Source organism: Eurytemora carolleeae, unplaced genomic scaffold (genome assembly GCF_000591075.1).
Source record: "Eurytemora carolleeae unplaced genomic scaffold, Eaff_2.0 scaffold2002, whole genome shotgun sequence".
Lineage (NCBI taxonomy): Eukaryota > Metazoa > Arthropoda > Copepoda > Calanoida > Temoridae > Eurytemora > Eurytemora carolleeae.
Genome location: NW_019397910.1, coordinates 1 through 27192, shown reverse-complemented (window position 1 = coordinate 27192; position 27192 = coordinate 1). Strand labels below are relative to the sequence as shown.

At 37.5% G+C, this 27192-nt stretch overlaps 3 protein-coding genes across 4 annotated transcripts; 2 read left to right on the top strand and 1 right to left on the bottom strand.

Moving 5' to 3' along the window:
- Positions 1-1033: 1033 nt before the first annotated feature.
- Positions 1034-15231, bottom strand: LOC111716292 (zinc finger Y-chromosomal protein 1). Of its 2 annotated transcripts, none has more exons than XM_023491731.1 (3): positions 3075-3230; positions 2747-2854; positions 1034-2426 (listed from the first exon to the last, which is right to left on the bottom strand). In XM_023491731.1, exons 1-3 carry the CDS (start codon positions 3220-3222, stop codon positions 1438-1440), a joined length of 1245 nt encoding a protein of 414 aa, XP_023347499.1. In that variant the 5' UTR covers positions 3223-3230; the 3' UTR covers positions 1034-1437. The 2 variants fall into 2 exon arrangements, with proteins under 2 accessions (XP_023347499.1, XP_023347500.1); XM_023491732.1 differs by lacking the exons at positions 2747-2854; positions 3075-3230 and adding exons at positions 14743-14835; positions 15096-15231 and having other exon boundaries at positions 1036-2426.
- Positions 15232-18806: 3575 nt separating this feature from the next.
- Positions 18807-21498, top strand: LOC111716291 (uncharacterized). Its single transcript, XM_023491730.1, has 4 exons — positions 18807-18897; positions 18960-19087; positions 19197-19321; positions 19478-21498. Exon 4 carries the CDS (start codon positions 20382-20384, stop codon positions 21339-21341), a length of 960 nt encoding a protein of 319 aa, XP_023347498.1. The 5' UTR covers positions 18807-18897; positions 18960-19087; positions 19197-19321; positions 19478-20381; the 3' UTR covers positions 21342-21498.
- A 2142-nt stretch (positions 21499-23640) lies between these two features.
- On the top strand, positions 23641-26790 carry LOC111716290 (uncharacterized). Its single transcript, XM_023491729.1, has one exon. The coding sequence runs from the start codon at positions 23641-23643 to the stop codon at positions 26788-26790; it is 3150 nt and encodes a 1049-aa protein (XP_023347497.1).
- The last annotated feature ends 402 nt before the right edge of the window (positions 26791-27192 follow it).

Below are 27192 nucleotides of genomic sequence, written 5' to 3'. Positions count from 1 at the left end.
TTGACCAAATTTACAATGAGAAAAGTATGTATGTTTATAGGAAAATAAATCCACAAGCAAAATTAGCTTAATGTGTAGTTTATATAGCATTATGTGCAAAGATAAATTTGTGCAAATAGCACATTTCTGTTTTTCCCATTATAGTAAAGAATGTTAGCAGAACAAGGAAAAATCTAAGCAAGAAAAATAGAGGGATGTATATTTTCTTAAAAATCAATCCCTCCCTTTTTGAAAAACCCATTTCCCCCCAGAAGTTGGGTAAACTCCTCTTGAATTTTCATTGCTGAATTTGGGAAGATAAATTGTCAAGACTTAGTAAAAGTTTCAAATATTTTATCATCTCTATGTAAACACGAAACATACACACCTCACAATCCCCTCCCCCACCTAAAACCACAATGTTTATTCTATGATTTAAGAATAGTAAACATATCAAAATTACCTTTTATTTCTGAATTTTCCAGCTTTATATCTTCTTCAGGTATATGAACAAAACATTTATCCTCTACAGTTGAAGTTATCTCAGATTCCTTGAATCTTATTCTTTTTTCATAATCTCTGCCATTCTATCTGAAAAATAAATAAACATATGTGACATAATTTCCTTCTATTAAAATGATAACATGTCTGTTCAGTTGAGATCATTTGATTTATGTTTATATGTTTATAGGTTTATATGTCTATATGTTTATTTGTTTATAGGTTTATAGGTTTATAGGTTTATATGTTTGTATGTTTGTATGTTTATAGGTTTATAGGTTTATAGGTTTATAGGTTTATATGTTTGCATGTTTATATGTTTATATATGATTACATGTTTATAGGTTTATAGGTTTATATGTTTATATGTTTATAGGTTTATATGTTTGTATGTTTATATGTTAATATGTTTATATTGTGATGTCTACAAGGACACTAAGATTATAAGAATATAAGGGTATTACGGAGAATACAGATTATTAATTGATAACAAACAACTTTATTTGTAACAATCTATAAGGCTGCATTTTTAGTATTTTTCTTTTTATAATTTATATCAGTCTTTATTTATAGATTTTTTACGCTTTTTTCTTAAGCTTTTACAGCTTTTTTTCATCCTTGGGAAAAATGAGTTTATCAATTGAACCAATTCCTATTTCAATTTCCTGCTATTAAAATAGATACTTATTTGGTGCATTAAATTTAGTTATGAGAATTAAGCGATTTTGTTTATACCAACAAATTACAGATAATACACAAACAACCATCAAATTTATTTCAGGTAAGTTTTCAAAATGAAACAAAAATTTTAATTGTGAGATTAAGATTAGAAAATTTTAATTATGTCACAAGTTTCCACAAATTTAAAACCAAAAAAATAAATGTTTGATAGCCCACAGTCATGGGAAATTTTTGTGCAATTCTTTTGCAGCATTATCAGAACAGAGATATCTGAACTCAATTATGTTTTTTTTCTAAATGTTTTTTCAGAGCTACTTTTTGAGTTGCAGCATATTTACATTTAGGACATGGATATCTCACCCCTTCATGCTTACTTTCAACATGAATCTTCAGATGACTTGCTGTAGTAGCGGCATGTTCACATTGAGGACAAGGATATCTAACTCCTTCGTGTTTACTTTCAACATGTTTCTTCAAAGCATTTGCTGTAGTTGGGGCATGTTCACATTGAGAACAAGGATATCTCACTCCTTCATGTTTACTTTCAACATGAATCTTCAGACCACTTGCTGTAGTAGCGACATGTTCACATTGAGGACAAGGATATCTGACTCCTTCGTGTTTTCTATTAACATGTTTCTTCAGAGCACCTGCTGTAGTTGCAGCATATTCACATTGAGAACAAGGATATCTCACCCCTTCGTGTTTACTTTTAACATGAATCTTCAGAGAACTTGCTGTAGTAGCGGCATACTTACATTGAGGGCAAGGATATCTCACTCCTTCATGTTTACTTTCAATATGTCTCTTCAGATCACTTGCTGTAGTAGCGACATATTTACATTGAGCACATGGATATCTCACTACTTCGTGTTTACTTTCAACATGAGCCTTCAAGTATCTGGCTGTAGTTGCGGCATATTCACATTGCGAACAAGAATATCTCACTCCTTCATGTTTATTTTCAACATGAGATTTCAGGTTACTTTGTTGTGTTGCAACATACTCACAGTGAGAACAAGGATAACCCACTCCTTCATGTTTATTTTCAACATGTTTCTTCAGAGCATTTGGCGTTATTGCAGCATATATACATTGAGAACATGGATATCTCACTCCTTCATGTTTACTTTCGATGTGGTATTTTAGTTTGCCTGCTTGAGTTGCAACATACTCACACTCATTACAAGTGTAATCCACTTTACGCTTCTTGTTTTGGTTTGGTTTTGATTTAAAGTCATCAAATCTTTCATCCATGTTTTCACCTGAACAGCGAAAATATTATTTAATAATATTAAAAACATTTCTTTCTGCAAAACCAATATTAAAAACTGTAAAATAACCAATAATTTATATTTTTGTAATTTTAAAATCTAAAAAGTTCTCATTTATTTAAACAATAATTTTACTAAAAAAGATAGATTTCAAGGAACTTGTGATTAAATAAATAAATAAAATAGTTAGAAAGGTTAGGGTAGACCCTATCTCACTGCGCCACTTCCATTGGAATTGAATAAAATAAATTATATTTTTAAAATCATCTATTATTTATAATTTAAGAGTATTTTTTTTGATTAAAAATTACCTGAATTTAAATCCTCGAATTCATGTTTTATGATTAGCTCAGTGTGAAAATCAGGATCAAATACAGGTTTATGCTCTACTGTTTCCTGTATCTCAGTATTCAATTCATCTAAACATAAAACTTACAGGTTTACTCAAGGTGTTAACTCCGTCCACTCTAATCTATGTATGAATTAAGATATTCTTTGAAGCTTTTATGAGATTTTATTTTGCATTGTTTTATTATCAATTTGTAAATATTTTCTTACATTATCATATCATTACTTTTAACAGTTTCTTGGACATTTTTAATTAATTTTCAAAGACAAATATTGTAAAATTAAGCTCACCTTGTATTTCTGTGTTTTCTATCTTTATATTATCTTCACATGTATCTTCTACAGTAGAGGAGAGAAGGATTTCTTCCTTAAAGGAAACTATCTCTTCCTTTATCTCAAACTCTTCTATATTTAATTCTTCTTTAATAATCTCTGCCATTCTATCTGAAAAATAGATTCAGCATATGAGAAGGGTGAAATCTTTTTGAAAGAACTTCTACAAAGTCTCAAAAGAATTGATTGATTGATAAACGTTTATTTCTATACGCACTATAGGCAGGCGTCTTAAATGTTGACATAATTACAGAAAAGAAAAAATCACAAAAGGAAACAAGGTACAAAAAAAAAACAAAAAAAAACCACTATATCACAGATTGTTGTTGGGGTTTGCGTTGGTCTATTGCGTAGAACTGCGTACCATCCCGAAAAACCCCAGCCGTCCCACCAACACCATTGGGCCAATGTTGGTGGATTAGCTGGGGAAAGGGATGTAGTGTTCGTCATCTGGTGTCAGTCCTTGGGAAGGGTCTTGTCCTCCGGGGTCGAACAGGGTCCTTCTTTCACGTTCCGGTCTGATTCTGAACCTAACGTGGTTGATCCTCTGATTGGGGAATCTTGTTGGGGGATTTGCCATGTGGCCCTCCTGGCAGGCCAGTTTCTCTTGTGCGATGATGATGGTTTTTTGGTCTTCTTCTGCTTCCAGGTTGTCCCCGAGGTCGGAGAAAAAGAGATGTTTCTTGTGTAATTTCAGCGACGCTTTCCATCCTTCTTTCTTGGTTGATCTGTCTCTTAATGAGTTTCTTGTGCGAATTCTTCTTCCTTGAGAATGTTTAAGTGTTTCTACATGTCTGATAATTGTTGAGTTTTTGTTATTCTCTACAAAATTGTCTCTTCTCTTCATAAGTCTGCCAGCAATGCCTTCGTTTTTTAGGTATTTCAGGCAATCGACGGTGGGTGTTTGTCTGTCAAGTCTGTATGCTGTTTTGATTGCGGTAAATTCCAGAGCATTGAGTTTTTTGATGGTGCTGCACGAGAAGTTTTCATAAAGGACCTCTGTTGCGTACATAATGATAGGCTCTATTGAGGTCATGTATACTTTATAGAGGTTATCTCCGTTGACGTCATTGTTGAATCTGTATAATTGTTTAATCCTACCATAACAAGTTCTGAGTTTCTCTGTAATATGTTGATGAAATGTTCCAGTTTCTGAAAATTTAACTCCTAGGAGTTTGGCGTGTTCAGTGAAATGAAGGGGTTCCAGTTTGCTTCTGTCTAGATATAGAGTTGTTTCTTTCATTTGTCTTCTTATTTTGGGATTAGGGTGTATAGTCAGTACGTTTGTTTTGCTGGGTTCAAATTTAATCCTCTTCTTTTTAGTCCATTCTTCCAGTTGCCAAATTTCCTTTTGGGCCAGTTCCATGAGCGTGTCTATGTTCCGGTGAGATGAGGCAGTTGATGTGTTGTCAGCATAAACGGCATTATCACTATGTGAGCTGATAGTAGTGGGGATGTCTCCTGTATTCAGGTTCCATACTTCTGGTGCTAGGACTGATCCTTGTGGCACACCGGAGAGAAGTCTTATATTTCTGCTTAGTGTTTCTCCGATTCTAATTCTCATTGTCCTATTTTTTAGCCATGATCTGAGGAATCGTATAAAAATACCTGGTAGACCGTCTCTCATACATTTGTGAAAGAATCCTATGTGATATACACTGTCGAAGGCTTTCTTTGCATCGAAGCTTGTCATACAGGCTGGTTGTCTGTGGGTGGATGCTACTGCTTTTGTGTATGCATGTGTGTACATTCTTTTGAGGTTGATGGAGGTGCTATATCCCTTACGGAATCCTGTTTGTATGCAGGGAATGAGCCCTCTCTTCTCTATGTATGGGTCTATTCTTTGTAGGACTAGTGCTTCGGTTAATTTACCTCCAATGGGTAGGAGTGATATAGGTCTATAAGATGCAGGGTTTTTTGCTGGTTTTTCTTTTTTAAGGATTGGTACGGTTATTGCTTCCTTCCAGGAGTTCGGGAAGTTTCCCTTTGTGTATATTTCATTGATGATTTCAAGAAAGAGATGTAGCCCCCCTCTTCCTAAGTCTTTGAATTGGTCTATGAAGATGTTGTCATGTCCAGGTGCCTTCCTTTTGGTTTTATTGATGACTTTGAGTAGTTCTTGTATCTGAAATACTTTATAGGATTTGCTAAGTTCTTCCTTACCTGTTTTGCATTTGTGGGTGTAGGATTCTTTCCAGTGTATATCTACTGGTATGTTGGTTTGTGGAGCAGCAGGAAGAGGTTCTTTGATTGTTTTGTAGTGTTTTTTGTTTGACAGGCCCCATTCTTTTGTTTGATGGTTTGTAGGGTTTGGAGGTATATGGGTTTCATTATTGCCCTGGAATTTTTTATTTCGAAGTGTGTTGGATTCAGGGTTCCAGGTGAAGAGGTCTTCTTCTTTATTAATTTGATTGTTGTCGAGAATGCCGTTACCTGCATCCAGTGCAACTTGAGCATTTTCCCATTCGTCTTCTATTTGTTGGAAGTATTTGTAGTCAAATCCTGGGTCTTCTAGGGGTTTAAAAGTGTCCTGCGCGAAGTCAGCCATAAGATTGGCTATTCCCTCTTCTGTATTTGCACTGAGTCCTTTGTATTCCAGTTTCCTGATGCCTCCTGAGCTTCTACCCATTCCTCCTAGTCTTTTCATAGTGTTGTGGAATTCCTTGGGTGCTTTCTTTATATCAAGTTCTCCTAGTTTTTGAAGCGCGCTATTCCAGTTTTCTTTCTTGATTTTCAGGTTTTCATTATTATTACGTCTGGCTAGACTATGGATTTCGGTTTTAAATCTGTGTGCATTTCTGTTCCAATATTCGTATGAGTCTTCTGAGTAATGAAGGGTGGTAGGGGTTTCAATTAATGAAAATAGTCTGGTGTATGCAATTTCTTTCCTTTTCCTTGTGTCAGATGCAAGTTTCCTTATTCCGTTTTCAAGTCTTCTTTTGTGTTTGATCATGTCAATGATGTATCTGGGTTTGGTGTTGCCTCTATTGGATACTGTTTTATACTGAATGGAGGCTTCAAATGCCATTCGTTGTATACGTGTAAGTGTCTCAATTTTCATGTGGAGTGGTTGTTCGTACCAATATCCATTTATTATGGCTGCTTCTAGTTCCCATTCGGTGATGAATTTGTATTTCCATGGGTCGTATGTTTTCCAGTTTGGAATGTTTTTGGTTCTTGATAGTGTGTGCATCTCTGGGAAGAATTCTGGTGCTCTGACTGATAGCCCTTGGTGGTCTGAGATTAGTGTGTATTCATATGAAGTGTCTATGAGTTTGTGTGAAATGTCAAGGTGTGATATTATATAATCAATTTGTGCCCATTTTCCGTCTGGGGTGGTGTGTGTCCATTCTGACGCATCATTAAGATTATGTATCTTGACGCATGCCTGTGAATTGTGTATGTTGTCTTTTCCTGCTATGTAGGTTTTTAGTTGTACTCCATTTCTGTTATAGCTAGTTTTTTGTGTGTGTTCGAGTAGTTTGCTATGTTTAGCATTTAGATCACCTATTAAGATGGGATTTTTATACTTTGTGAATAAATACTCTAAATGTTTGTGGCTTAATTTTCCATCTCTTGTGTATGTGTTGATAATGTTTATTTTTTCTCCCTCTGCTTGAATATTTACAATAAGACAAGATATATCTTTTATTGAATAATCATTTACAAGATTGGCCTTGATATCTTTTCTTACAAATGTTACAAGGTCTCCACTCTTCCTTTCTTGGAAAGATTTGTAATTTTTGTTCTGGAACTGGTAATAGTTTTCTTCATTGAGTCTAGTTTCTTGAAGGCAGAGTATAGCTGGTTTATTTGTGTTGAGAAAGTTGATCGCGTGTCCAATATTACTTGCACCTTGCATATTCCATGTGGTTATCTTGCTTGTTCCTTTTAAGACTTTTCCTGGCTTGATTTCTCTTCCTGGTGATAGATATTCTCTGGCTGTAAAGTTGTGCAGTTGTGCCATGAGGGAAGCTCCTCCAACGCTAGGTTCCTGAAATAGTGAGATATAATTTAAGTGATATTTTTCCATAATACAATATTGGATGATTCTTATTCTTTCTTTATGACAGTTTTCCTTTGAGGTTTTCCTTGTAATAAGACAGTTAGTTGAACAGTATTGCAGATTAATTTTTAAATCATATTCGGATTCTCCTTGATAGAGCCATAGACTCTTAAAGCAGTTGAGGCCCGCACAAATTGCTCCTGCTGCAAGTTCCTGTACTTCGTTAGTAATTTTGTTTGGGTCTATTGGGTGTACCGCTCTTTTTTTCCCTCTTATTTTTCTGTTTTTTGTTGTATTTTCAGGATCTTCTATCCATTCTTTGATTTTGTTAAGGTTCATGCTGTCCAAGAGACATATTCTGTAGGTGTAATGTTCGCCGCAGGATGGTATTTTACCTATATTATTCATAGATCTGAGTCCCAGATGTTTGATCCAGAGTGCCCTAGATCTGTGTTCAGTGTGCAATGTGATTCTTAGTTGTTCCTCATTAAACCTGCAAATAAAGTTATTTAGATATTCTTCTCCACAGACGTATCCTGTAGGGAGATATTTATTTAGATTGTTGTTTGTGTATTCGAGGCAGTATGCACATCTTTTCCTTTGTAAACATTCGTTTATTATTGTGATCATGGTGTTGCTCAGATTGCTTCTTGTTTTGATGTAGAAGGTCATGAAGATTTTAAAGCATTCTTTTAAAGATTTGCTGCAATTACAGGAGTAGATGTAATTGTGAAATCTTTCTTTTATTTTTTCTGTTCCCAGAGGGTTAATTGCAAATTCTTCAAAATTAAAGTCATTTATTTCAAAAAGTTCAGTTTCTGGAGGATTGAATGATAGGAACATATTTTGTTCCTCGAGTATTTGTATTTCTGGAATAATGGGTCCAGGATTACGTTCTATATCACCTGCTCTGAGGAGGAGAACCTTGTCGCTGTCTTTATTGTTGGACTTCTTTAATTTTCTTGTTTCTAGAACTGTGTCTGAAGTTTTTAGTTTTTTGTATGTTCTGCTCTGTTTTCTTGTCGATCCTGTTTTTGTTTGAATAAATAAACTGTTTGAGTATTTAAGGAAAAATATAGAGTGAAATTCAAAATTGTGTTGGCATAGGAGAAGAAATTTCAATAGACTACTGTTAATACTAAATTTACTATAAAAAAGTATAAAGGTAAGATCACTTTCACTAAAGTGTTTGCTTCTGCATGTTGTTGTAGAACTGTATTTCTTCTTTGTGCTTCTGTTTATGTTTCTTGGTACTGATGTGAGTTCTTCAGATGATGTTTCTTGACTGAATGTTACATTATATCTTGTCACTTTATATACAGCTATTCGGTCGCAGAGAGGAGAGTTCCAACTTTGAATAAATGTCTGGTTACAGTGTAGCGTCGGGTTTCGGAAATAGTTCCGACCTCGGAAAAAGTTTCGATCCTGTAAAAGGTTCCTGTTTCTTGAAAAGTTCCTCTCTCTGGAAAGGTTCCAGTCTCTGAAAAAGTTCCGGTCTCTGAGAAGGTTCCGGTCTCTGAAAAAGTTCCGGATTCTGAAAAAGTTCCGGACTCTGAAAAAGTTCCAGACTCTGAAGAAGTTTCGGACTTTGAAAAAGAAACTTACTGAATAGAATAATTGCGTATTTATAATTGTACAGTGGGTGAGGGGGGGGGAGAGTGTTATGTCATGGTTGACAATGCATTTGTAGATTTTTGTTTGAATAAATAAACTGTTTGAGTATTTAAGGAAAAGTATAGAATAAAATTCAAAATTGTGTTGGCATAGGAGAAGAAATTTCAGTAGACTACTGTTAGTACTAAATTTACTATAAAAAAGTATAAAGGTAAGATCACTTTCACTAAAGTGTTTGCTTCTGCATGTTGTTGTAGAACTGTATTTCTTCTTTGTGCTTCTGTTTATGTTTCTTGGTACTGATGTGAGTTCTTCAGATGATGTTTCTTGACTGAATGTTACATTATATCTTGTCACTTTATATACAGCTATTCGGTCGCAGAGAGGAGAGTTCCAACTTTGAATAAATGTCTGGTTACAGTGTAGCGTCGGGTTTCGGAAATAGTTCCGACCTCGGAAAAAGTTTCGATCCTGTAAGAGGTTCCTGTTTCTTGAAAAGTTCCTGTCTCTGGAAAAGTTCCAGTCTCTGAAAAAGTTCCGGTCTCTGAGAAGGTTCTGGTCTCTGAAAAAGTTCCGGATTCTGAAAAAGTTCTGGACTCTGAAAAAGTTCCGGACTCTGAAAAAGTTCCGGGCTCTAAAAAAGAAATTTTCTTTTATGCTTCTATCTTTGTTTCTTGATTCTTCTGTGAGTCTTTCTGTAGTTGTTTCTTGATCTGTTGTTGTTTCTTGACTGAACAAAGTATTGTTTCTTGTCTCTTTATATATATTTTCTAATTTTCGGGTAGAGTTTCGATCTCGGGTAGAATTCCGATCTCGGGTAGAGTTCCGATCTCGGGAAAAGTTCCGATCTCGGGAAAAGTTCCGATCTCGGGAAAAGTTCCGATCTCGGGAAAAGTTCCGATCTCGGGAAAAGTTCCGATCTCAGGAAAAGTTCCGATCTCGGGAAAAGTTCCGATCTCGGGTAGAGTTCCGATCTCGGGTAGAGACCCGATCTCGGGTAGAATTCCGATCTCGGGTAGAGTTCAGATCTCGGGTAGAATTCCGATCTCGGGTAGGGTTCCGATCTCGGGAGAAGTGCCGATCTCGGGTAGAGTTCTGATCTCAGGAAGAGTTCCGAGCTCTGGAAAAGTTCCGATCACTTGTAAAAAATCTTCTCTTAAAAAAATCACTCTTAAAAACTGAGTTAGGTTCACTATTAATTTTATTTATGAAAATGTTTTTGTGTATGTCTTTGCCGGCGCTGTGGAGTATTCTAAAGGAAAATATTTTCCTATAACTTGTTGATTGTGTATCACTTGCATATTTTTTATGGTGGCCTAAAGGCGTGGGTTCAGTTCTTGTTTCCGAATTGCACACGCCTAATGCCCCAATGGGGATACTGGTGTGTACCCCCTGGGCTTCAGCATGTGTGTAAAGCCTCATACTCTTAGTTGCTATCAGTACGAGATCTTTTCTCGTACTGTCCTGCACCTTTACTTCACTAGTTACGAGATCGGAGGAAAAAACCCGATCTCGGGGTATCCTGGGGTCGGAAGAATTCGACCTCGGAAAATCCCCGATCTCGGAGTACTCTCCGATCTCGGAACCGGGCCCGATATCGGGATCGGGCCCCTAAGTCGCGTATTTCACATTATTCTTGCTGATGAGCTCGGAGCTTGCCAGAAGAGAACCTCTCGCCTCGGTGGTCCGATGGCGAGTCACCCTCAAAAGAAACATCTGGGTCTGAATCATCATAAAACATATTCAGCTGAATGCCAACAACAGCTGATCCATGATGAAAGACGACATTTAAATTCTTTGGTTATACATGAAAGATGACATTTATATAGATTATTGGGTTTCTCAATAAACATGGGAATTGAGAGACGAATTGAATTTCGTCTAACTCTGTGAATTCTGATAATTCATAAATGACATTATAAAGTGCATCACAAAAGATTGAAATTCGTACAGCTTTCTAAAATCAGGTTTACCTTACTTGTATCTTTAAAATTAAGGGAGATTTTGTTGATTTTTACTTGATTGGAATCTGAACAAACTTCTAATATCTCCGTCAACTTTGAAGGTGAAAAAATGACAGACCACATTGTGGAAATCCTGAGACTAGTAGTTTTCAGTTTTAAATGTTTTAACTGCAGTTACTAAAAAATTAAATTCACGAAATAATCACACTTGGAACAGAGACGACATAGAAGTGGTCATTTCTTTCCCATGTTTATTGGGACACCCTGTACAAGCTGTAAGATGATAATAATGAGAATTTTTAAAAATATTATAAAGACATGTGTTCATTCATGAATTTTGAAATTTTGGACAAAAAAAGGAAGGAAGAACAAATGAAAATAATAAAAAAAATATTGTTTAATTCTGCAAGCATAAATTTTTGATCAACTCTTTATTTTAGATGAAGTGTTTATCATTTGAATCTGTCAACTGTATTTACAGAATAATCATAATAACAGAAATAATAATTCAATATTTAAATCTAGTAAAATTTATATATATCCATCCTTTCTGTAAGATATGCCATTAATTCCCCCTTAACTTTACTTCTTGTTTCTGGATTTATGATTTTACTCCTTACAAGTTCTCGATATTTACTTTTTTTAACAGCTTCTTTTAACAAAATCAAAATAAATTTGAATTTGAATTTATTTCAACGTGAATCTTCAGTTGACTTGCTCGACGGGCAAAATACTCACATTCAGGGCCAGGATATCTCACTCCTTTATTTATATTTTCAACTTGGTTTTTCAGATCACTTGCATTAGTTGCAGCATGCTTACATTGTGAGCATGGATAGCTCATTCCTTTGTGTTTATTTTTAACATGTCTCCTCAGATTTTTTGCCGTAGTTGCAGAAAATTCACATTCAGAACAAGGATATTTCAATTCTTAGTGTTTACATTCAGTATGAATCTTCAGTTTACCTGCTTGAGATGCATCAAAGTCACACTCACATTGAGTACATGGATATCTTATTTAAATGACTAAAATTAACTGGTTATTTATCAATTCATTTTTTATTAATAAATTATGAAAATTATAAAATCAGCCACCCCATGACCGTCAATGTCATGGCCGATGGGTTTTTCTTTAACTTTGCACACAGTGACAAGACTATAATATTATGAGAAAATGTTAAATCCAACATTTCAGACTCCTCTTCTTGCCTCCAGGTCATTTTCGGGCAAACCATGCAGGGCATGCAAGTCTTTGAGTTGTAACTCTTTTGTAATATATCAAATCGCATTTAGCACAACCAATTGTTAACCAATTTAACAAGGGTTAAAGCAGGGGGGGGGGGAAGGGTATTACAATTAATTAAACAGTGTTTGAACATAAGTTAGCATCGTTCTAGGACGCTGATTTTATGCATGAGAACCAATATTAAAAACTGTAAGGTAACCAATAATCTAAAATTTTTGTAATTTTAAAATCTAAAAAGTTCTCATTTATTTAAACAATAATTTTAATAAAGAAGATGGATTTCAAGAAACTTCTGATTAAATAAATAAATAAAATAGTTTCTCTATCAATCTGGAGAAAGGTTAGGGTAGACCCTATCTCACTGCACCACTTCCATTGGAATTGAATAAAATTAATTATATTTATAAAAATCATCTGTTATTTGTAATTCAAGGGTATTTTTTTTCGATTTTAATATAAATGTCCATATTACCTAAATTACAATCCTCATATTCGTCTATTTTGATTAGCTCGGTGTGAAAATCGTGATCAATTACAGGTTTACTGTTTTGTTTAGAATTTGTTCAGAAAAGAGCTGTTCAAATGATATCAGGACTTACTGGAAAAACATATATGGAGAAACTGATTGAGTTGAAGTTGCTTTCACTTGAAGAAAGACGTGAGCGGGCCGACATGATTCAGACATTTAAAATAATTCATGGATTCTGTGATGTCAACCCTGCAACATGGTTTAGAAAGATCAACCACAACAGAGTGACAAGAATGGCTAATGACCCTTTGAACTTGGAAATACAAAATTCCAGGACCAGTATCAGGAACAATTTCTTCAGCTTGAGAATTCCAAGAAAATGGAACTCTATCCCACAAGAAGTTAAACAGTCGACTACAGTAAATATCTTCAAGAGAAGCTATGACAAATTCAGACAGTATCCGTGAGATGCTGATGCTAGATTACCAGTTACAAAGTCTATCGGAACCATCATCAGCAACTCCAAGTCTTTAAAGACATCCTCATTATAACTCTACATGGGTTCCTGAGGATTATTCAACAATAAACAATAAACATCTTGTACACCTAGAAAAATAAATTGGTTTACTCTTGGAGAAAATTCCCCCTCTCCTCCTCAACTCAAGAATTTTTCTTTTGACACTTTGGTTCTGATTTTAAATCATCAAATCTTTCATCCATGTTTTCACCTGAACAGCAAAAATATTATTTAATAATATTAAAAACGTATCTTTCTGCAAAACCAATATTAAAAACTGTAAAGTAACCAATAACCTATATTTTTGTAATTTTAAAATCTAAAAAGTTCTCATTTATTTAAACAATATTCCATATTACCTAAATTACAATCCTCATATTCGTCTTTAATGATTAGCTCGGTGTGAAAATCGGGATCAAATACAGGTTTACTGTTTTCAACATCTTTTACACCTAGAAAAAACATTGGTTTACTCTTGGAGCAAATTCCCCTCATCAACTCAAGAATTTTTCTTTTGACACTTTGAGAGATTAAAAATTAAACTTTTTCTCACAAAATAATTGTGAGTATAGTCAGATCATAGTTAAGTCTTAAGATGATGGAAAATGAACTAAATTACATTTTTACTAATACAAAATAATAGTTTAAATGAATTAGGCTTAAAATCGGAAATCCGTGTTTCCGCGTCTTGCTAATTCTTATTTTTGGTGGAAATTTTATTTTTAAACAATTTTGGCTAAATATCAGTTTAAATAAAAAAGTGAAAATATAAGAGCAAACCTTAGGAAAAAAAATTTAACAAAGAAAATACTTAGTAATCATTAGTAGGACATTTTTATTTCTGATCAGTACGTTTAATAAAGGTAAAACATACTCAAGGATATCTCACTCATTTATGTTTATTTTTTAAGTGTTTCTTCAGGTAGCTTGCTGTAGATGCAGTAAACTTACATTTGGGACAAGGATATCTCACTCATTTATGTTTATTTTTTACATGTTTCTTTAGTAGATTTACTCTAGTTGAAGAAAACTCACATTCAAGACAAAGATATCTCACACCTTCATGTTTACATTCAACATGCATTTTCAGGTTACCGGCTGAAGTTGCAGCATGCTCACATTGAGAGCATGGATATCTCACTCCTTCGTGTTTACCTTCAACATGTATCTTCAGGTAACTTGCTGTAGTTGCAGCAAATTCACAATGCAAACAAGGATATCTAACTCCTTCATGTTTACTTTCAACATGTTTCTTCAGAGCATTTGGCGTAGTTGCAGCATATTTACATTGAGAACATGGATATCTAACTCCTTTATGTTTACTTTTGATGTGGTATTTTAGATTGCCTGCTTGAGTTGCAACATACTCACACTCATTACAAGTGTATTCCACGTTACGCTTCTTGTTTTGGTTTGGTTTTGACTTAGAATTTTTAAATCTGACATCCATGTTTTCACCTGAACAGCGAAAATATTATTTAATAATATTAAAAATGTTTTTTTTTCTGCAAAACCAATATTAAAAACTGTAAAGTAACCAATAATCTAAATTTTTGTAACTTTAAAATCTAAAAAGTTCTCATTTATTTAAACAATAATTTTACTTAAGAAGATGGATTTCAAGAAACTTTAAATTAAATAAATAAATAAAATAGTTTCTCTATCAATCTGGAGAAAGATTAGGGTAGACCCTATCTCACTGCACCACTTCCATTGGAATTAAATAAAATTAATAATATTTTTAAAAATCATCTATTATTTATAATTTAAGGGTATTTGTTTTTGATTAAAATATAAATGTCCATATTACCTAAATTACAATCCTCAAATTCATCTTTAATGATTAGCTCGGTGTGAAAATCAGGATCAAATACAGGTTTACTGTTTTCAACATCTTTTACACCTAGTAAAAAACATTGGTTTGCTCTTTCTCACCTCCTCAACTCAAGATTTATTCTTTTGACACTTTGAGAGATAAAAATAATACTTTTTCAGTAAGATAAACTTTTCTCACAAAATAATTTATTTTGAAGTGTTACCCATTTTTTAGTATAATGGGGGGGGGGGGTTGAATTTTGTTAATTTTTAATTCAATATTAATTTTTGTAAAAAATTTCATAGTTTGTAGGAAAATGTAAAGCTTTCAATTATTTTTGAGTTTACCTTTCATATCTGTATCCACAGAACATGTATCATCTACAGTAGAGGATGGAAGAATTTCTTCCTTGATGGAGTCTATCTCTTCTTTTATCACAATTTCTTCTAAACCTAATTCTTCTGTCTGAGTCTCTGCCATTCTATGTCTGAAAATTAGATTCAGTATGAAAAATAAAAAAAAAGATATGACGCTATTTACTAAAGTTCCAATGAACAATTTTTGTTAATTTCAGCTATGTTTTACAAAAATTTGTTAATTAAGTTAAGTTTTTATTCATAAGGGTGGATTTATTACATTAATATGCAAAAATATTAAAGTCAATATTTACGAATATTCAGTTCATCAGGATTAAGAATAAAATGCATCAAAAGATCTTCAAAAGATTTAGATAAGTTGCCTGAAGTAAAGATTTATTTAGATAAGTTGCCTGAAGTAAAGATTTAACACTTTATGCTGAAATAAATCAGCTGGTTTATAGGAAAAGATGCCGTGAACAGCTGATCAGCTGAAGTACGACGACATTTAAACTTTTCTTTAACATAATAATGACGACATCTAAACTATCAGAGTAAATTGATTGATTGAACACAGCTCCAATATCTCCAGAGTAGATTGATTAAAGACAGCTCTGGTTTCTTCGGAGTAGATTGATTGGTTGAACACAGCTCTGATCTCTCCATAGTAAATTGATTCATTTGAAAATATCTCCGATATCTCCAGACTGATTGATTAAAGACAGCTCCGGTTTCTTCAGAGTAGATTGGTTCTCACAAATATCTACCATTCAATCTGGAAAACCACATAATCTCTGGAACTCTGGGTTGTACTGGAGAATGGGGTGTGTGGGGCTGACTTGGATCATAGGAAAGTGATCTAGCTGTCTAACCAGGAGAAGCCTGTTGTTCCCTCAGTGGATGCTCCTTGTTCTGATGAACCTCTCCCTGGTCCTAGTTCTGTGATGAGCAGGGAGTCCGCGAGATCCCAGAGCTGTTCCTTTCCAAGAGGAGCTGGATTTCAGGTTCGAGAGTCCTTTGGAGTTGGAAGCTATTGAGTGTTCCTGGTGATGTTAAGCCTGTAGTTGCAGAATATTCACAGTGAGATCAAGGATACCTCAATACTTCGTGTTTACTTTCAACATGTTTCTTCAGATTATTTGCGGTAGTTGTAGCATAATCACATGTAGGGCACGGATATCTTACTCCTTCATGCTTAATCTTAACATGTCTCTGCAGACTACTTGTTGTTGTTGAAAAATATTCGCATTGAGAACATGGATATGAGTATATAATCGTCTTGACTTTCTTTGGTTCAGACTGCAAAGGATCCAAGTATTCCAGGTCTTCTTCTGAAAAGTTAAATATAAATATTAATTATTTATACTTTTAAGTTTTTTTTGCTAATCTGGCAAATATATTAAAATTAAGATTTTTGCAACATAACAGATAATACATTTTGCTTGATTTTATTACTTTTAGACGTCTCAGCCTTTTAATTTGGTTTAAGTTTAACAATATAAGATGCTGCATAACAAGTTTTAAAGCAATTGATTAGTTTGTAAGAGGTCTTTATACAATACCCTCCTTTAACTTTTTGATGTTTTCAAACCTCTAGAACATGCAAAAATGGATTAAGTTTGAGTTTGCAAATGATATATTTAGGCTGTGACAAGCAACAGACTCATAAAGAAAGCTTATGGCGTCCAATTTTGTCATCTGATCGACAATAGCTGAACAGAAAAAATAAATTTTTTATATTGCAGGGCTAAATCATCTTCTAAAAAATTAAGCAAAGTTTTTAGACCAACCCAGCATTCTTTCAATTGCATACATGACAAACACTAATTTAATTTACAAATTCAGAGAAATAAAATTAAGATTTGACAGTTGCCCTCATTAGTCAATACCTTCTAAAAGCGACAAAATTATTGAGACAATTATTTTTAATATTATTACAAAAGCAATCAAGTCAAAATCTAAATAAAAAAGAATGGGAAATTTCAATATATTTTACTGTCAATGGAATTTCCAATCAATTTTAACCCTCCCCTTATAGTTCTTTAAATGGAAAGTTCAGTACTTTACCAAGAATTAAATCAAAGGAAGCGGAATGAATGCAAGAAAATGTAAACTTGTCATGATTACCTTGTATTTTTGTATTTTCCAGCTTTATTTCATCTTCAGGTATATCTACAAAACATGTCTACTCTACAGTAGAGATTATCTCAGATTCCTTGACATCCAATTTTTTATTCACATTCTCTGCCATTCTGTCTGAAAAATATATGAAGGATATTATATGAAATACAAATAGTGCAGCACTTACTGCTTTTAATAAGTATAAGTTCAAATAAACAATACAAATCACTTCAGGGAAATCAAAACTTTTCTATTTTAATGGATCATAAGAATGAACATTATTAACACAGAATAGAGATTAGAATAGAAAGGAAATTAAACTATCCCTCGGTATGAATTTTGTCAGCACCTTTGAGCCTGAAAGGGGGTTCAAAGTGTTTATTTCATGTAAATGTTCACAAATAATATGCAGTAGAGCCAGTATATTAATATAGTTTCTAAATTTTCAAGCTGTTAAATCAACTATGTAAAGTTAACTATATAAATAAAAAACACATCATTTGATTAATGGTTATAACGGAAAATCATCGTTTAGAAAGTGAAAGGCAATAGAGTATATTGTAAAAATGTAAATTATCAAATACTAAAATATAGTGAACAAAATATGAAACCAGCATATATATTTATTTGGTTTTCTTTTAATATTAATGTAAAATAAATGCAAAAGAAAATTAGAAAAACTGCATTTTCCCAGTTAATTCTCTGTGTAAGATCTCTAAGGATCTAAATGTCGTCTTGTTCAGGGTATCTCCAAACCAGACGCGGCATGACGAGCAGACAGAGACTCCCCAGAAGAGAAGACAGTCAGCTGAATTCTTGGAGCTCTTATCTTAACTTATAAACAATGTAAACGTGAATGGTTGATATACTCTAGACTTTACAAGTCACTAAAACCTTTTGAGCTTATATTTATTCTCATTTAACTTAATATATTCTCATTTAATCGAATATATGTAAAAGTTTTATATCGGAAACTCAAAGTTTTATATCTAATAAGCAGTTAAAGCCTAGCCAGCTTTTTTCCTTTTAAAGAAGATTTAACCTTATATTTTACTTTCAGAATTAGAATGGGTTGATTTTCCTATTCTAAACCTCATATAGTTGCCCAGGTTGTGTTTAATCAAGGTCAATAAAACATCTGTCTAAAGTTTAAATATTTCTCGTCATGATTTATCGATTGCTCCAAATCTTCGTTATACAGATGGTTTATATATGGAACCCTAGATATCTCTGAGTAAACCTTTCTGATCAACTCCACCACCCTGAATCTACTCATCATGAAGCCGATGCTTGGGGAACACGTCACCTCCTCCACGTTCCTCTCGTAAGGCTCAGCCTAAGGATATATATTCCAGGTGAACATTTAGTGAAAATGAACCTTTGAACCTTTGAACCTAAACCTTTAAACCGTAACAGTATCATATTATTTATCCTGACAAAGAATTATGTTAGGAGTAAACTGAACCTCGTTGCTACTCAATAGCTTCACAATCTTCTCACACTCCAGAGCATCTGTGTTCTGGATGATGTGCTCGACAGACCCTACTTGGAACCTTGTCGTGATACCCTCCTCCAGCTCAAGCATGACGGACCTATAGAGCTTGTACTGGATCATCTTCTCGAGACCTACCTCTTCCCTCACCCACTGGTGCAGCCATCTGTTATTATAAAGGTGAATAACATGATAAACTCTCGAGTCGTATGATAAACTTGTGCTAATATTAACCTATTTAGCCCAAGTCTGTGTGGTCGATGAACTCCTTCACGACCTCCACCTAGCAGCGGACCATAAACTGTACCTACTCTCCCAAAGCCTCTACTGGACAGACTGATCCTAGGCGTAACCTTCGGATCATTGATAGGTACTATATTACTTCATATGTGTCCCTGTATTTAGTGTGATTAAACTGTTACTTAAACTAAGGATTCGAAGAAACACTAAAGGAGCTGAATCTAACCATACCTTTTTAGTCTCGTCCTGGACTTACCTACCTGACTGCAGAGCTAGCGATCCAACCTCAAATCTACTTGGAAACTCTTAGCGATCTATCCTGCGATCTATCTATGGCTACGAACCCCCTGGCCAGTTCAACTTTGTAAGTGTATTTTATTTATCATTCATAAACGTAATTCCTGGGCAACTCAAATGGCTTAAATTGTACAAATTCTTTTATTATTATCACGAATATTATACTTATTTTATACTATATAAAGATTTATACTAGTCGGAACTGAATATTATTGTTTTTCAGTTCACGACTAGAGCTGTATGAAACTCCTGTTCCTGAAATACATGCTTGAATAAACTTGTCCGTGCATTAAAGAGGTGCGCCAGGGTATATTGGATGCTCGTCCATTATGTTTGTAAGCCTCCTACCAGCTCCTCCTGGGTACGTATCCTGCTCCCAGTTGGCCCTAGAGCACAGTGAAAAAGGTGAAAAAGTGATAAGTGGTGCTAACTAAGCCACTTAACCCTTTAAGCGCTCTACCTAACCTCGCACGTAAGCATATGCCTGCAGTCCTGGATTCTCCTCCAATACAAGGCTTCGACCAGGATCTCCAACCTGTTCTAGCTGAGGAACCTGAGTCCAGATCTCCGGAGAAGTTTGATACTCCAGTCGGTAGCTCTACCTCGAGAGCTCGTCTCCTGTCTCGCGGCTGTATCTACAGACAGTCGAGATCTTTAAGTAGAGGAAAACCTGTTGCAAAGAACTCGAGGCCTACAAGATTCAGCAGTTCTACACGAGGTTCGTTAGAAAGAGAGGTTTCTCCAAACCCGGTCTCTGAATCCTCTCTGATCCCTGAGTCCTCTCCAGTTCTCCGCCCTGGTCCGAAACCTAAACCTGCTGCTAGGTTGAACCCTCGGCCTTCGGGTCCTGTAGATGACGAACGGATCCTTGGTTCTCCTACAAAACCTGATGATAGTGTCCTCCACTTATACCGCATCCGAAATCACCTCCCCCTGGACGTAGTAGTAGGATAAGATCCCGTGAATCGCGATCATCAACTTCAACTCAGTTCGATGTTCCACTGCTGGATGATCTCGATAATGATTCCCAGAGCTCGGGTACCCTTGTTCCTGAAGAGTTAAACTGGGATGCTGAGGAGTTTGAATTGTCTCCGGCTGCAAAGGATATTCTTCAGTTCATCTACGACATGGAGCCTAACCCTCAAGCCTCCAGCGTGGACCGGAGAAAGCAAAAAAGAATCCTACAAATTGCTGTCTCCACCTGGGAAGAAGACTTCAAAAATTTAGACCCCTCTAAAGTTCCAATCAGTGAGCTGAAGCAAGCTGTTGAGCGGGCTAAAACCTTCAAAGAAGAAATTCTTCAAGCTCAGATTGACAGTGAGCTATATGAAGACCTCCAGGACCTCCGTACTAAGGCTGGTACTGCGAGGACAGGGTTCATCTCATTTGTAAACCTTGCATTTGAAGAGATCCGAAAACTTGAAGACAGAGCAGCTGAGTCAACCCCACCTGCTTCCCTCAACGTCTCCAGTGCCTCTGGTTCGTCCTCCTCCGCCGCCACCAAGGCTAAGGTGCAGCGTGTGGAGAAGTACGCCGAACCTATGGTTGGCAAGTTGCAAGAATTGATTGATAAACTGGTAGATTTGGCGTTGGAATCTCCTGAAACTCAACAGGGTTTCCAAACACTCCAGGATCGAGCCAAGAATGCCTACAGAGAGGTCGAAGCCATGAAGAAGAAGGCCAACGAGATCATCAACCAAGCCCTGGATTGTGATCTAGAGGAGAAAAGTTCAAAGATTGAAGACCTCCTATGGGACCTGGAGAAGAAGGAAGATGAGCTGGTTGAATCCATTCAAAATCATAAGGATGAATATGGTATTTCGAGTGGTTTCAAATCTACAGATCTAAAATTCCCAACATTCTCAGGAGAACAAACTGAGAAGTATGATTATTATACCTACCGTGAAGACTGGGATGCCTGGGTAGCCATGAGATCAGTATCCAAGATTGATCAACTGCGTATCCTCATCAGACAGAGCCTTGTTGGTCAAGCAAAGGCAGCTTGTCGACATATGACAACGCTAGATGAAGTTTTTTCTCACCTGAAAGAATGCTATGGAAATGCCTCTGATCTTTTTGTGTACTGAGTTGAGGAGATCCGCCGTCTCGGGGCCTGCATCGGTTCCAACGAGAAAAAACGAAAATGGTCCATCGAAGTTAGGTCTCAGCTTGTGTATCTTCGAAACCTGTCTCAGAGGCACGACATGTATGAAAACCTGTATCATCATCCTGTTGTCTCTGAGATTCTTGAATGTTTCCCTCCGGACCAGCTTGATAAATTCTACGAAGAGACTGAGTCGATCGCTGAGAGAATCCCTAAGAAGAAGGTTTTTGAGATGGTTCTGGAGTTCCTTGATCAAATGGTTGTCAGGTTCAACAACAAACATACTCTTCAACTTGATCACGGAGTTGATCCTGATAAATACTACAAGAAGAAGATGGAAAGCAAAAAGCTAGCTTCTGGGTCATCCTCCGCCACTAAACCTCCGCCAAAGACGAAGAATTATACCTCCGCCTCTGCTGCTCCGCCCTCCGCCTCATCTGCTCCAGCCTCCGCCTCGTCTAGCTCTGCCTCCAATAAACCTAAGAAGTCTCAGACTAAGCGTGACGGGGTATTTATTTCTCCAGCCTACTCCGCCCCTGCTATGAAGCCTTGCAAAGTCTGTAGTGGTCAGCACACCCATGTTTTCTACTGTAAAAACTTTATTGATGCTGATATCCTGACTAATAGGGTTGATGTTGCGAAGAAAATGCAATCCTGCTATAGATGCTTAAGAATGGACGCAGAGATTGATTTCAGTGCTCGTGCTCAATGGGAAAAACGTCATGAAGCCCACTGCCAGAGCGAATTTGTTTGTACTCTGGGCAAGTGTGCACTTCGTGCAAAAAATCGTCAGTATCATATTACACTCTGCAGATGGCATGTGGACAATAATAAGCTGATCCAAGATGATTTCCTGAAGAAACTCGACCCTGCCCAACTCCCTCCTGGTGCCTCGTTCTTTTTCAACCTCGCCAACTCCTACTTCATCAATCCCTCCAACAACACCGCCTCCGCCTTGTCTAGCTCCGCCTCCAAAAATAAACGTAAACCTCGAGATGATGTTAATAACCCTGCTATCTTCATGCTGCAGGATCACGTGGTGAACGACAGGAAGTTGCTTATTTTCTACGATTCTGGTTGCATGGGAAGTGCAATCTCTGATGAAGCTGCTCAAGTATTAAATAGTGTATGTGTGAGACCTGGACCCACAACTCTCAATGTTGCTGCTGGAAAAACTGTCAGACTGGAAGGAGGTGATGAACAATTCCTTCTAGATCTTGCTGAACCTGGTGAACGTGCTACACTAACTGCCCTACGTATGCCTCATGTGACAACCCAGTTTCCTGTCTGGCCTATTGCTGATGCATGGAAAAGCATCCAGAATGAATATAAACAACTATCCTCTGATAAAAAACCTCTAGCTCCCGCTCCAAAAACTATTGGAGGTGATGAAGTTGGAATCATGATTGGTATCCGTTATTTGCAGTACTTTCCGATCCCTATCTTCACCCTACCCTGCGGCCTTGGTATCCATAGAAGCCAGATAGCTGCTCCCCGCAATGAACTCACCGTCCTCGGAGGCCCTCACCCTGCTTGGCGTAATGCAACCGACCTGGTTGGATTTCTTGGTGTGACCTCCTTTTTCTCCGCTGAATTTCAAGCTCTCCGATGTGTATCTCAAACTCTTCATCATGTCTACCACCCCGTCCAACACCTACCTGATGTACCTGACCTGGATGATGTTGACGAGGATCTCCTGGGACCTGAGGAAGAATATTTTGAAGATTGCCCTGCAATACATTGTGAAAAACATGGAGACCTGGAAAACTGGATTATTCCTGTTGATTGGGATATAGAATCCTCTGCTTATGGCCTACGACGAGAGGTTTCAAGATTTTGTGAATCTGAAATGTTAGGAACTGAGGTTCCTTATCGTTGTGTTCGTTGTAGAAATTGCTCCCGGTGCAGACAAGGGGAGACTCTGGAGAATGCGTCTCTCAAGGAGGAGCAAGAGCAGTACCTCATTGATCTCAGTGTTAAGTATATCCCTGAGAAAAGGAAGCTCGTCGCCTTTTACAGCCCCTCCCGGAGAAAACTTGAAACCAAACCGTTATACTGCTGAGAAGATATTGGATTCACAAGTCCGGAATTTAGCCAAAGATGACCAAGCTCGAGCTGATGTCCTTGCCTCTCACGAGAAACTACGGTCACATGGGTATGTCCTCCCCCTCTCCAAACTACCCCCTGATGAACAAGCTCTGGTTTTAGACCCTTTTGATTCTGGATATATTATTCCTTGGAGGGCTGTGTGGAATTCCTCCTCAATCTCTACTCCCTGCAGGATGGTTTTTGATGCCTCCAGCAAAACTCCTGGTGGAGAATCTTTAAATAATATCCTGGCTAAAGGGACAAACCACCTTCCAAAAATCCCAAACTCTGTTCAACGGTTCCGAGCTAAACCTGGTGGAGTTACTTGTGATGTGTCCATGGCATATAACCAGGTTGAGCTTGATCCCTCTAACTACCGATACCAACAGTACCTCTGGAAGCCTGATCTGGATCCCTCTTGCCCTGTGGAAATTATGATTGTGCGCACGCTGATCTACGGAGTTAAGTCTGCTGGAAATCAATTATTCTCTGGATTTGAAAGTGTTGCAGATTATTGTTTGGAAAAATTTCCTGAACATTCTCCCGGAGCTCTCGCGTTAAAACAGGATGGTTATGTTGACGATATTATTCATGCAGCTGACTCTCACGACGTTGCAGTCTCCACAGCCAACAGCCTCGATTTTGTCCTCCAGTCTGCCAACCTCGCCGTTAAAGCCTATACTTTTGCTGGTGCTCCTCCCTCTGAAGCAGTCTCTAAAGATGGAATCCATGTTGGTTTACTTGGTATGGTCTGGGACCCTGCTCAAGATCTTCTTGGAATTGATATAAAGGAATTATATTTTGGAAAATCTAAGAGAGGAGTCCTGCCAGAACTTGTCTCCGGTGATATTAAGGATGCACTCCGACGAAACTTTACTAGACGAAACCTGCTTGGTAAAGTTGCTGGAATCTATGATCCTATTGGCCTCGTCACCCCCATCACCTCCCGTCTCAAGCTTGACCTCCATGACCTCTGCCTGGAGAACCTCGACTGGGACGACAAGGTTCCTGACTCCTACCTGGAGAAGTGGTTGGTAAATCTACAGGATACTCAAGGTTTGAAAGAAATTAGATTCCGAAGAACTGTGATTCCCCCTGACGCTGCCTCCCTGGACCTTGGTTTAATTGTTTCCTCCGACGCCTCCAAATCCATCGCCGTTGCCTCCGTTCACACCAGAGTTCTCCTCACCTCCGGAAAATATTACTGCCAGCTCTTCACTGCCAAAAGCAAGATTGTTCGGTATGATACCATTCCTCGTGGTGAACTCCGTGCTGCTGTCATGTCCTCCTCCCTCGCCCACTCCGTCAAGTTCAACCTCAACTCCCAGTACTCCGACTCCATTTATGTTACTGACTCAACTATTGTCCTCCACTGGCTCAACCATGATGAAAGACCGCTGGAAACCGCCGTCAGGAATTCAGTGATCGAAATCAGGAGACTTTCTGATCTGAAGAGTTGGTTTCATATTGACGGAGCTCTAAACATAGCTGATCTTGGTACTCGTCACACAGAAACCTTCGAGATTGGTCTTGACTCCGAGTGGCAAAATGGTAAGGCATGGATGTCTTTGCCAATTGAAGAAATGCCTCTGAAAACCATTGAAGATATAAACCTCTCCAGTGAAGAAAAACGTGTTGCTTCACGAGAAACTAAAACACAAGTCCTCTTTAACGACCTCCCAGAGATGATTCCTCGAGTCTCCGAGAGGTACGAGTTTAGTAAATATATCTTCAACCCGAACCAGAGATCCTGGGAATCCTCCGTCCGAGTTGTCTCTTATATTCTCCGATTCATCTCATGTTTCAAGAGAAAGTTCAATCCTCCTTGGTTTCCTCCGACGTCTCTGATGCCTCTGACCTCTACAGCCTACCCATTTATCCTCCAAAATCGTCCTCACCTGACCGATGAAGAGATAGAACGCGGTGAAAACTATTTTTTCTTCAAAACCATGAAGGAAGTAATTAAGTTCTCCCCAGAGAAGGAGTACAAGAGCTGTTATGTTGTGAAGAATGAGATCTATTACTATGTTGGAAGAATCCTGGATGGTCAAGAAATATACACCCCTGAAGATACCATGCTGGATTTGTCTCCGTTATCCTTTGTCCGCCCTATTGTTGACAGATATAGTCCGGTTGCATACTCCATTATGCTCCACTCTCACGAAGAATCTACCCACCACAGATGCTCCACTACCTCTCTCCTGGAGTCTCGCTCCGTTGCATTTATCCTCCGAGGCCGTGATCTCGCTGTGGAGGTTACTAAAGCATGTCGGTTCTGTGTCAAGCATAAAGCTAAGCTGATTGAAGTTAAGATGGGGCAACTCCATGACTCTCGTCTCACCATAGCTCCCGTATTCTACCGAGCTCAGGTGGACCTCTTTGGGCCTCTGACCGCCATCTGTGAGCATCAACACAGAAGTACAGTCAAAGTCTACGGCTGTGTTTTTAAGGATCCTGCAAGTTGTGCTGTTGCTATCTTCGTCATGCAATCCTATTCTACTCCAGCCTTTATACAAGCCTACACCCGTTTCTCCGCGAGGTATGGTCATCCTTCGGAGCTTAGAATTGATGAAGGGAGCCAGCTGATGTCTGCCTGCAAGAATATGGAGCTTTCTGTAATGGATATCTTGGATTTCCTCGCTGTGAACCATCGTGTTGGAATTAAATTCTCTACCTGTCCTGTGGCCGGTCACAATGCCAATGGCATGGTGGAGCGCTCCATCCGTGAGATAAAGAACCTCCTCAATAAAGTCTACTCTGGTCTCCGCCTGGATATTCTCTCCATGGAAACCTGTTTTTCGTGGATTGCGTCAGAACTCAACAATCTCCCGATTTGTATTGGATCTAGAACTGATAACCTCGACCACGTCGACCTCATCACGCCCTCCCGCCTCCTCCTAGGTAGGAACAATCGCCGTGCTCTGAGTGGATATCCAACTGTATCTTCTCCATCTCGTCTGATCGAGCAGATGGATCGTGTGTATGAGTCCTGGTGGAAAGTATGGCGAACCCAGAAACTCGTGGATTTTATTCCTCAACCATCGAAGTGGAAGAAGACAAATGAACAATTAAAACCTGGTGATATAGTGATTTTTCTGAAGTCTGACTCCGAAAACCGTCTCGGAGAACCTGTTTGGAAGATTGCTCGAGTGAAGGAGATTGATGTTTCCAAAGATGGTTTGTCTAGGTCTGCAACTCTGGAATATCGCAACCCTAGTGAAAAGACCTTTAGGACAACCCACCGTAGTGCAAGATCGGTGGTCGTTGTTCACCGAGAAGGAGATCTGGACGTTGTGCAGTCCCTTGAGCAAGCTGCTCGGGGACTTACCCTGGATGCTGGCTGAGTCCTTGTGTCACCAGATTCGTGAGTACAAACCTTTCTCTAAAAAACTCTTCCTGTTCTTTTCTTGATTCTTGATCTAGAGTTTCTGTTCTTTTTTCTGGTGAATCTCTAGAAACAATGTACAAATAGTGAATTACCAGTTAATAAACAATTAGGTTCAGTGAATTCAAGGTTGGTTCATTAAAGGTTCAGGTTCTCGAAGAATAAACAATATCCATGTGATCAATGTGGTGATTCTACGACGAGTCAAGAGTTCTTAAATGTATATATGAAGATTCGTGGAAGTTGGTTTGGCTCAGCACCTGAACACCTTCCTCGCCCCCCAGTGTAAGATCTCTAAGGATCTAAATGTTGTCTTGTTCAGGGTATCTCCAAACCAGACGCGGCATGACGAGCAGACAGA

Bases quoted from the DNA above. Each gene is read 5' to 3' on its own strand.
- LOC111716292 (XM_023491731.1), bottom strand. From the start codon at position 3,222: ATGGCAGAGATTATTAAAGAAGAATTAAATATAGAAGAGTTTGAGATA. The intron at 2,855-3,074 runs GTGAGCTTAATT...TTTTATGTTTAG, and splicing joins AGAAAACACAGAAATACAAG to ATGAATTGAATACTGAGATA. The intron at 2,427-2,746 runs GTAATTTTTAAT...TTCGCTGTTCAG, and splicing joins ATTCGAGGATTTAAATTCAG to GTGAAAACATGGATGAAAGA.
- LOC111716291 (XM_023491730.1), top strand. From the start codon at position 20,382: ATGGAGCCTAACCCTCAAGCCTCCAGCGTGGACCGGAGAAAGCAAAAA.
- LOC111716290 (XM_023491729.1), top strand. From the start codon at position 23,641: ATGGTTTTTGATGCCTCCAGCAAAACTCCTGGTGGAGAATCTTTAAAT.